The sequence below is a fragment of the Podarcis bocagei genome (genome assembly GCF_964188305.1).
Source record: "Podarcis bocagei genome assembly, chromosome: 2".
Lineage (NCBI taxonomy): Eukaryota > Metazoa > Chordata > Lepidosauria > Squamata > Lacertidae > Podarcis > Podarcis bocagei.
Window position 1 is genome coordinate 108967765 of NC_138126.1, and position 11364 is coordinate 108979128.

An 11364-nucleotide genomic window follows, 5' to 3' on the forward strand; every position below is an offset into this window, starting at 1 on the left:
CCTTTTCCTAACTAGCTAAAGGTGAGGTGGGAAAGAGATCCAAATCAGGACTAGCTCCATGGTTTTGTGGGCCTTCAGGTAAAGAGGTGGGAGCATGAGAAAGGCTGGCAGATACAACATGCCCATGCTTCCTAGGATTTCCACTCTGCTTCCTGTGCTGTAAATGTTCTCCTTTTCTTCCATGCAGTTGTGCCAATTCACTGCTCCTGTTCCCCATCTGGCCATTTACAGTGGTACCTCTGACTCTCTGTCTACGTCCAATGCTTTCTCTTCCTCACGCCGTGTGCCTAGTGATCGTCCTCTCCAGTGCCCTGGGCGCATTACTCTACCAAACAGCGCTAGCTCCTCCTCTGTTAAGGTAGCCCCAGACAGCACCTCTGTCACGGGCAGGAACTGGGATGGGCCTAGCTCTAACTCCGCCCCTTCCTTCATGGAAAGCACTGAGATCGCCATGGATTCTGAGCTGGAGCCCTGCCGCAGCTCCCAGTACCCTATGAGCTCTAAGACCAAGCTGCTGCCCAAGCCCCAGATGTCCTCATCCCTCAGCAGGTTCCTCAAACTGGGATGCTTGAACTCTCCAATGTTTGCAACGTTCTCACCCAAGTGCCCTGGAGTGACTCATGGGAAAGTGCAACCACTCGATGGTCTGAACCCACAACTGCAACAGAGGTCCAAAAAAGTGTCCAAGTGAGTATCCCTCTGAGTTATTCCATCATGCTTTGCTTTGAGAGCTGCTATAAGGGGAGATAAGGATTGGGAAGAACTCTGATTGTGTATGCATCTTAATGAGAAAATATCTAATTTGCCATTGTTATCTAACCAATACAGTGGTACCTTGGTTTGCATATGTCTTGGTTTGGATAGGTTTTGGATTACAAACACATCAAACCCGGAAGTGCATGTCCCGGTTTGCAACCTTTTCTTTGGATTACAACCTTTTTTTTTTATTACAAACAGTTTTTGGGGGGAGGCCCCATTTACGAAAGCGCGCCTTGGGTTACAACCTGTTTTGGTTTACAAACGGACCTCCGGAACGGATTATGGTTGTAAACCAAGGTACCACTGTACATGAATGGAAATGTCTCTGAACTGTGGTGGTTCAGTTCTCCAACCAATGTGTACTAAAATACATCCATTAGATCAGTGTTTCCCAACCTTTTTTGGGCAAAGGCACACTTGTTTGAGGAAAAAAATCTCGCGGCACACCACCATTACAGCCCCGTGACGTCAGCACGCAGCGTCACGCCGGGAGGGACGCACGAAAGTGAAAGTTTTCAATTTTTTCCCCTCCCCCTTGCCGGGGAACCTCCAAGCTTTGGGGGTGGGGGGGAGGAGGCAGCAAAGCGAGGGACTGAGGGACGGCGGCAGCTGAGGCGGCGGCGGCTGTTGTGGTGGTGGCGGCGATAGCAGGCGGAGGAGGGGGCGGCAGCAGGGCCGAGGTGGCCGGCGGCGGCGGGGGAGGTGGCGGCGGGTGGAGCAGGAGGGCGGCCGAGGCCGGTGAGGGAGTAGGGTTGCCCGGGGCTTGAGGAGCCGTCGCCGGGAGTTGCTGCTGCTGTTGTTGCTGCTGCTGCCCGGACATGCCGGCCTCCTCCTCGTCCGCTGTCTCGCGCTCCTCCCTTTTGCACGCGCTGCCCCGCCGCCGCCCCATTGGCTGGGTCCTGTCAGCTGATCCTGTGTGTGTGTGAGGGGAGAATGGAGAGAGAAACCTCGGCACCACCACCGCGGAGCCGCCCCCGGCTCGACGCGGATCCTCGCCGCTGCCGCCTCTCACCGCCCGACTCGCCCGCCTCCCTCCCACGGCACACCAGCCAACTTCTCACGGCACACTAGTGTGCCGCGGAACACCGGTTGGGAAACACTGCATTAGATGAAAGTGTGCATAAAAATGCATCTCTTGGTGAAAATAACATGGAGAAATGCATTGCTATGTTAGGAGAAATTGCTTACAAAAATGTGTATGTTAGTCAAAACTGCATGCAAAAATGTTTTGCCTCCAAATATATTTTCTTAAATTTCCACAAATCTCACATAAAATCCCAATACATAATATTTTTTTCTTTTGTTTTATAGACTTCCCATCCCATTTTTGTTGGTGTTTCCCCCCCCACCTCTATGCTGCACCCTATATTCCCTCTCTCATATCATAATCATAGTACAATGATTTCTGTTGCTCATAGTTCAAATCCTAATCACGAATTCACCATATTATAACATTTCTTTATAAATAGTCTGAAAAAGACTACTGTTCTTCAGTGAAGCAGTCATTGTTAAGTCCCCTTATTTTAGCTGTTAACATTGCTGATTCAGCATAGTCCATTACCTTGCTTATCTATTCTTCTTTGATGGGAACTTCCTCATCTTTCCATTTCTGTGCATAAAGAATCCTAGCTCTTATAGTTACATACATAAAAAACCCTTGACCATCATTTTTTGAACTACAAAAATGTTTTTATTGGGGGAAAATTTGCACTGAAATACTGATAGATTTTCATGAGGATTTTTTTTAAAAAAAAAATCAAATATGTCTGCAGGAATGTGGAGAACTGAATTTAAGATTGGGAAAATGAGAAACTCAAATTAACAGATTCATCCATCTCTAGATGGACATCCCCCCCTTGTGTGTCTCTTGGAAGAAGCCACTTCTGGTTTAGCCATAAGTTCTGAACTGTGAGAGCATTTGCATTTTTTAAAAAACTTACACCTTAGGAATCAGTAGCCTAGTATTCCAGTTATTAATTTATTGTGGTTGGAAGCCACTTTGTAGGTTCCACTGTAGAACTGAAAGGTGGGATACACGTGTTTTAATAAAATAAATAAATTCATTCACATATTAATTCCAAATACATCAGCCAGCCACATCTGTGGGACAGGAGCCTCTAGACTCAGAATGCAAATCACATACCGTATTTTTCGCTCTATAAGACGCACCAGACCATAAGACGCACCTAGTTTTTGGAGGAGGAAAACAAGGAAAAAAAATATTCTGAATCTCAGAAGCCAGAACAGCAAGAAGGATCGCTGCACAGCGAAAGCAGCAATCCCTCTTGCTGTTCTGGCTTCTGGGATAGCTGCGCAGCCTGCATTCGCTCCATAAGACGCACAGACATTTCCCCTTACTTTTTAGGAGGGGAAAAGTGAGTCTTATAGAGCAAAAAAATACAGTACCCTCTGGTTGCCCCAGAAACAATTTGAGGCAACCATAGTAATGGGGAACTGATAGGCAGATGTGCTGGAAGATCCCCTGTTTTGATTTTATCACAATAGCAAAAGTCCACCTTGCTGTTGGACTGTCTGTCTGGCAGATGCCCACACTGTGACGAGTTTTTCATTTTGCATCCCAGCTTCTTCCAGATAAAAATGGAAATACCTCTGGAGAGCAAGGTCTACCCAATAGATTTGGAGGAGGAAGACGAGGGCAGCCACTGGGCTTGCAAGGATTCTGCAAATGAAGTTATCTGCCCATGGGAGAATCTGATAGAAGATGGAAAAGCTGGATAAAAAGAATCCTTTGGCGCTATTTGGATATTTTTAAATGGTTAATTGTTTATCCTGCTCCTGAATTGGCAGGTATAATTTCCGACAGTTCGATTGATTTCATAATGCTGTTAAAAGGAGTGCAATGGAATAAAGAATGAGAATAATCCACATGGATTGCAAAGCAAGAAGCCAGATACATATTTATTTCAAAATTCAGAAATTTAAGGTTGGCCTTTTTTTGGCAGTTCAGTGCCATCACTTCCTGGTTTCTTTTATGTAACTCTTAACTACATCAAGTGTATTTAGGAAACTCTCCTGCTTTGTTAGCCTTTCAGAACTATTGCATTTGTATTTATTATGCCTGTGCCCTGCTCTTCCTTTGGAAGGTCAGATTTACGTATATCTCCTACAGATCTCCTAACCAGGTACTGATTAGGTTGACATTTGCTTGGCTTCAACAATGCTATAGCATCAGGTACTCTTCAGGCCCGATATCTAACTCTGAGTTAGACTCAAATCTTGGAGTGGAAAATATATCTTTGATACAACATCATTTTCATTTATCAGATAAATATGACATTTTTTCGTTGAACTTTAATTGCCCTTCACAAAATCCTTTGCAAACATCTGTGAAGGGAAGATTGATATTTCCTTATCAGGAACTTCTACTGCAATTGATGTAGCTAAATTGACACATTTTTCTTCTTTTTTGTGGTTTCATATTGAATGTTATTTGCTAAATCCACATGACTCTTGGTGATGATGAAGGTTGCCTTCTGATAAACGGCTTGTAGCTTCTGAGTGAAATCAGACCCAGGTTCTGGAGAATCCTATGTCTGGGTAATTATAAAGCTGATGAAATATTGGTAGCAGGGGCCTGCCTTTTTATGTTGCTCCAGCCTTGCAACATAGTCCATATTTCAGCGAAGCCAAACACTTGACACGACTAATTGGAAGTCCGTTGTCTGTTCTTACTTTTAATCCCTTAGAGAACAGAGAACTTTCAACTGCAGTGTTATTCATCCTTTTTATCTTGTTGCATTCTCAACAGTTTTGTAAAGGTAAGTCACCATCACTCCTGTTTTATATATAAATAACAGCTGAAGGGAATGACTTTGTCCGAAGCCACACAGACAGACACAGGGCATCCCTGTCTTTGTCCAGCTGTCCACACGCTGAACCGTTCTGGATCTCATCTGCACCGATTTATCTGCCTGAGATGCCTGCAATAACTTCATGTTTGTGATAATCTTATGGTTGACCAGAGGCCTCATTTCATGCTAACATGCCCTGTGGAACGCCCTCCCACCAGATGTCAAAAACAACTACAGTGGTACTTCGGGTTACATACGCTTCAGGTTACATATGCTTCAGGTTACAGACTCTGCTAACCCAGAAATAGTACCCCGGGTTAAGAACTTTGCTTCAGGATGAGAACAGAAATCGTGCTCCGGCGGCGCAGCGGCAGCGGGAGGCCCCATTAGCTAAAGTGGTGCTTCAGGTTAAGAACAGTTTCAGGTTAAGAACGGACCTCCAGAACGAATTAAGTACTTAACCCAAGGTACCACTGTACCAGACTTTTAGAAGACATCTGAAGGCAGCCCTGTTTAGGGAAGCTTTTAATATTTAATAGGTTATTGTATTTTAGTCTTCTGTTGGAAGCTGCCCAGAGTGGCTGGGGAAACCCAGTCAGATGGGCGGGGTATAAATAATAAATTATTATTATATTATTATTATAACACAGTTAAATACTAAGAACACTTCTGTATACCAGCCATGCATTCGGACTTGTACCTGCATCAATGGCACCGCAATATCAGATCAGTTCTTTATTAGGTCCATTTTCAATCTGTATTCTCCCCTCCCGCATCCCCACGACCTTCCCTACAATTGGGACCAGTCACAAGATCAGAAACACTAAATCCAAAACACCTCTACAAACAATTTGGGGATCAGACTGGTTCAAACAAGTTTAAAACCCATTCCCTCTTCCCAAGCAACTGTAGGATTTAGTTCTGTATGGAAAGAATAGTTTTCTAACAGAGTTATCAGCACATCACCAAACCATTCACATAATATTTGGGATGTAAAACCAGTCTAAACTGTAGAGCAGATACTTCTATATTCTTCTGAAACACGAGCCCCTTATTTGTTACCCACTTTCTCACTGAGGTTATTTTTTGCTTCTGTTTCCCTGTGTTTGGTTCAGCTGAAATTTGCAGATTGACTGCATCTCCATCAAGCGTTCCTCTATGTTCATATATTTGTTTTAGCCTTTAATAAACCAACACTGCACAGCTTTTTCAGCTGTCTGCCCTCATTACACACTATAGCTGCCTTTCTATATGGGTGATTTCCTGATAATTGAGTATATTTCCTTTATCTGTATCAAGTGTTTTTGCTTCTAATGAGTTATAAATAAAACTACTTTGAATGACTCTGCTTGTGATAGGATATTTATGATCAACATGTTGTGTCTCTCTTACATTTTACTTGTTTTGATTTCATTTTTATTATTATTATTATTTATCAATTCGTATACCACATGCCAAAATGCCTTCCAAGTGGTTTACACGTATAAAATCAATACATGCACAATGATAAATCCATTGGAGCATAAAGAAATCCTTAATTAAATGCACAAGATTTGCAGAAGTTGCGGGCTAATGCGTGGTGGTCACTTTCCAACAAAAGTGCTGCCTTCATGTCTGAGAATGAAGACTTGAGTGTTTGTACACAAACATGTAATGTAAAGCAGCTCTCTTTATTAGGTTTTGTTCCAAGGTGCTGGGATTATTATTATTCAAAAAACAACATCCTGGAAACCAAATTTCCTTTTAAAAATTCCTGTGGCCGTAACTTCTTGGTAGAGTTCACCGTGTTCTCATTTTTCTCAACTTTGATCATCGTAATAGGGAAAATGTGTGCGTCTTTGTGTGAACATGAACACATTCTGCTTTTCACCTCTTAGCGACTTACATTCTCCGGAATCTGGTCTCCCCTCTTGCTGCATTCTGAAGTTTATGACTATGTTTTAGTGTGACTTAAAAACAAAAAACAAAAATGAAGATCATGGCCACCGGTCCCATCACCTCCTGGCAAATAGAAGGGGAAGAAATGGAGGCAGTGAGAGATTTTACTTTCTTGGGCTCCCTGATCACTGCAGATGGTGACAGAAGTCATGAAATCAAAAGACGCCTGCTTCTTGGGAGAAAAGCAATGATAAACCTAGACAGCATCTTAAAAAGCAGAGACATCACCTTGCCAACAAAGGTCCGTATAGTTAAAGCTACGGTTTTCCCAGTAGTGATGTATGGAAGTGAGAGCTGGACCATTAAGAAGGCTGATCGCCAAAGAATTGATGCTTTTGAATTATGGTGTTGGAGGAGGCTCTTGAGAGTCCCATGGACTGCAAGAAGATCAAACCTCTCCATTCTTAAGGAAATCAGCCCTGAGTGCTCACTGGAAGGACAGATCCTGAAGCTGAGGCTCCAATACTTTGGCCACCTCGTGAGAAGAGAAGACTCCCTGGAAAAGACCCTGATGTTGGGAAAGATTGAGGGCACAAGGAGAAGGGGACGACAGAGGACGAGATGGTTGGACACTGTTCTTGAAGCTACCAGCATGAGTTTGACCAAACTGTGGGAGGCAGTGGAAGACAGGAGTACACAAACATGTAAGTTTGGTCAAACTCATGCTGGTAGCTTCGAGAACACTGTCCAACCATCTCGTCCTCTGTCGTCCCCTTCTCCTTGTGCCCTCAATCTTTCCCAACATCAGGGTCTTTTCCAGGGAGTCTTCTCTTCTCATGAGGTGGCCAAAGTATTGGAGCCTCAGCTTCACGATCTGTCCTTCCAGTGAGCACTCAGGGCTGATTTCCTTAAGAATGGATAGGTTTGATCTTCTTGCAGTCCATGGGACTCTCAAGAGTCTCCTCCAGCACCAGCACCATAATTCAAACATTTGCTGCTAGTCCTTCTCTATTCTGGAAGTTGGGCAGCAGAATGTGGGTGCCGCACCTTGGCAGGTGTGTGTGTGCCACCTGAGGTGGCCCCTTGATCCAGCATCATGGGCCGACCAGCTCTGTTTAAGGGCTAAGCCACAGAGGCTGAGGGAAGCCGTGCCTGGCTTGGAAGCTAATGACAAAATGAAATATTTGTTCCGCTGCTCTTTGGGAGCATGCTTGGCCATCATAAGAGGAAACTGACTCATGTCGATTGGCTTAAAATGGCTGCCGATATCAATCTGTCCCCAGGCACAATCAGAAACTAGACCTTTTGGGAGTGAGGTCAGCTTGGTTTCTATTAGCGCACGCAGCAAAATGTCTTCCAATTTGTACTCCTCCCACCAGTCCACCCGAGATAAAAGGGGAAGAACCTGAAGAAGAAATTAGGGTAAAAGTTGAAGACTTTAATTTTTAAGAAAAGGAGCTAAATAATTGATGCAGCCCTGGTGCCAAAGGTAATTTCAGCTGTGCTCTCTCTCTCTCTCTTCCCCCCTCTCATACAAAGACATTTAGCATTGATTGAGATCAAAGTATTTAAAACCCCTGCTGTTGAACTGAAAGGCAAAACTTTCAGCTGCCTTTCTCCACTCTAATAATATCATCTTTATGTAGTTAATAAACTGCACACTTCAGTCAAACTATATCATTACAGAAGACTTAGGGAGCTAATAATTTAAAAGCAAAGAAGGTGCCTCTGTCCTCTGCTTCGAACTAAACAACATTCTGTTGAATGAGGGGGACATCAAAGCTCAGTCACTATTGCCAGTGTGGATGGAGCAGAGGGTCTCGCAGAGTGTGTACTTCAGTCATCTGAGGTAAAAAATGGGGGGGGGGGCAGGTTGAGATTAAAGATACTGGTTTATCAAGCCACGGGCAAAACCAGGTGTTTTCTTTTTCTGCTGCGCAAGCATCAGGTGGTTTGCTTATCAATGAGTTTGCTTGTTAAATGGATGTATATGAATTAGGCTGGGTCTAGTGCTCTCAGCTCCAGCCAGCTTTAATAAGATCATTTTGTCCCATTCAGCCCTTCCCAAAAAAAGAGTATGTTGACAAAAATCGCAGTTACACAGCAGGGGACAGGAAAGGATGGAGGACACTGAACGTTGAGAACTATTTGCCCTTTTCTGAAGATGTCACAGAATTATAGAATTGGAAGGGACCCCAAAGGTCATTTAGTTCAGCACCCTGCAATGCAGGAATCTCAGCTAAAGCGTCCATGACAGGTGGCCACCCAACTTCTCCTTAAAAATCTCCAAGGGAAGAGAGTCCACAGCCTCCTGGGGGAGACTGTGCCACTGTCAAACAGCTCTTGCTTTCAAGAAGTTTTTTGTATGTTTAGTCAGAATCTCATTTTTTCTAACTTGAATCTCCCTTTCTTGAGGCCTGTCATGTCAAACCTGGTCAGTCATTCAAGGTTTGAGTGGACTGCTGTAATATGCTCTCTGTGAGGCTGCCCTTGAAGACTGCCCAGACATTTCAAATGGTCCACAATATGGCAGCCACAAAGTTGCCTGAAGCTAATAGGATGGGCCATGTTAGGGCAGCCTGGGACTTCCAGTTTGTTTCCAGGTTGAATTCAAAGTGCAAAGTTTGATGGTTAAAGCCTTAATGGCCTAGGAAAAGGTCCTCTCAAGAGTCATCTCCTCCCATACAAATCTCCTCAGGGATCCCTCCACTGATGGGAACTTTCAATTTCTCACACCCAGAATATGGAATGATCATTCTACAGAGGTGGCTTCCACATTGCTGGCTTTTAAATGGAAACTGCTGTATCCTTAGTCCGGACATTTGCCCATCTAGCCTGGAATTGTCTACTCCGGCAGTGGCTCTCTTTCTCCAGTCTTTTCCAGCCCCGTGAACTGAAATTCTTCCAACTGGAGTTGTCAGGGATTGAAACTGAAATCTTTTGCCTACAGAGCAGGTGCTCTACTGCTGAGCCCCAGGACCTTCCTTTGCACGTGAAAAGCTAGCCATGTGAATTAACACAGCTGTGGGTGGATCATTTCCAAGCCAACCTTCAGATGGGCCTCTGGCTTGGACAGTGGCGTAGCGTGGGGGGTGCACCGGGCGCAACATCTGGGGGGGGGTGCTCACCGCCTCCGGAGCCGCCGAAGAGCCTTGGGCACAGGCTGTAGCAGAGCCCCATGTCTTGCGGAACCGACGAGCTGGCAGCGGCTCTCAGCGCTCGCCGCGGTCCCCGCGTGTCAGGGCCGCGGAGGGCGCGCCAGGCAGCCCCTCCTCACAGCCCCGCCGCCGCCGCTGCTGCTGCAGCTGCTGGGCCATGTTGCATTTTCCTCGCCTCTCTGCCCTCCTCCTCCTCCGGGCAAGCGGCGTCGTTTGGGCGGCAGCGCCAGCGGCAACTCGCCTCAGATCACCTGACGCGGCAGGTTAGGGGTTAGGGGGCGCAAATTACTTGCCTTGCCCCGGGTTAGGGTGTGCAAATTACTTGCCTTGCCCCGGGTGCTGACAACCCACGCTACGCCGCTGGGCTTGGAGACACCCCACATTGATTCACATGGCTAGCTGTTCACATACATGAGAATAGGTGGGCATCGACCATGCATCTGCCATCACTTACAAAGCTGGCCTCATCCACTCGCAGGCTCTTTTCTAGCTCTTCAGTTTCAGGCCAGGCTTGTGCAATGCACCTGATCCAGCAACTATAATAACATTGGAAAGGAAACAGTATGTGGTAGAGACAAGAACGGGGAAGTCGTGGTTGTCTGAGGCATCCTGACAAAGTATTTATAGACATGGAATTAGGGCCTCCAGCCTTTCAGCTGGTCCCTGTTAGTTGTGCCTTTAAGCGCCTCTTGATCTTCAGCAATTAGCATAAGGATAACATTTTAATTCCGTCTTATGAAGAGCTTCATCTTCTAATTCCTGCAGAACAAGCTCCTGTTAAAGGCCTAGATGCAGAGGCTGCTCGAAGAGCTGGCAACCTGACACACACAGCTCCCCCATCAAATCCTGGAGTGTCCACTAGGGGGCAGGTGGTGATATGACCTACAACAGGGGTCAGCAAACTTTTCCAACAGGGGGCCGGACCGCTGTCCCTCAGACCTTGTGGACTATATTTTTTGGGGAGGCAGAATGAATTCCTATGCCCCACAAATAACCCAGAGATGCATTTTAAATAAAAGGACACATTCTACTCATGTAAAAACACACTGATTCCCTGATCGTCCATGGGTTGGATTGAGAAGGCGATCGGGCCGGGTCCGGCCCCCAGGCCTTAGTTTGCCTACCCCATGACCTACAACTATTTTGGGGGTAATTGTGAATTGTCTCTCAGGTTTGATAAAAGCCCCAGGTCCCCAGGATCACTATAACTGTAGCACAGACACCTTCCCTCCTCCTCTTTCATTTGCACCACAAGCTCTCACTGCTCCTCTGGGGTTCTGATCGCGTTGCCCATCAAATAAAGTGATTTTTTTTTTAAGTGAAAAATAATGGCTTATTTCAAAGCAACAATCCCACTGCCAAATGGCACCTTCTCAAGGACCATTTAAATTTACACATCTTTTCAGAGGCTTTATTATCACGAGAGGCTGAATAGATTTGGATCTAATGCTCCTGATTCCCCCAGCATCACACACACACACACACACACAGAGAGAGAGAGAGAGAGAGAGAGAGAGAGAGAGAGAGAGAGTCTTCTCCTTGATTTCTGCATGAGGAAGTTGAGGTGTAATGAAACAGAGCTGGTGAGCAATTTTTTGGGTATTATTGTTTTACTGATTCCTGAAAATACAGTACTTGGTGAAATCTATTAAGAAATCTAATAAGAAACAGGGTTGCTGAAGGAGAAGAGTTTCCTTTGCTAGAAATGGAGCATTTCTTGCATGGGGTGTGTGTATGGATATATTTTGCTGTGTGAC

General features: G+C 45.3%; 1 protein-coding gene across 3 annotated transcripts in view; it reads left to right on the forward strand.

The window, feature by feature from the left end:
* The window catches only part of RGS9 (regulator of G protein signaling 9), a 70522-nt gene extending 64607 nt beyond the window's left edge, over window positions 1–5915 (forward strand). For all 3 annotated transcript variants that reach the window (XM_081181346.1, XM_081181349.1, XM_081181348.1), the window contains 2 exons: window positions 188–687; window positions 3342–5915. In XM_081181346.1, the coding sequence (XP_081037472.1) occupies window positions 188–687; window positions 3342–3498 (657 nt within the window). In that variant the 3' untranslated portion in view covers window positions 3499–5915. The remainder of the gene's footprint in view (window positions 1–187; window positions 688–3341) is intronic.
* The last annotated feature ends 5449 nt before the right edge of the window (window positions 5916–11364 follow it).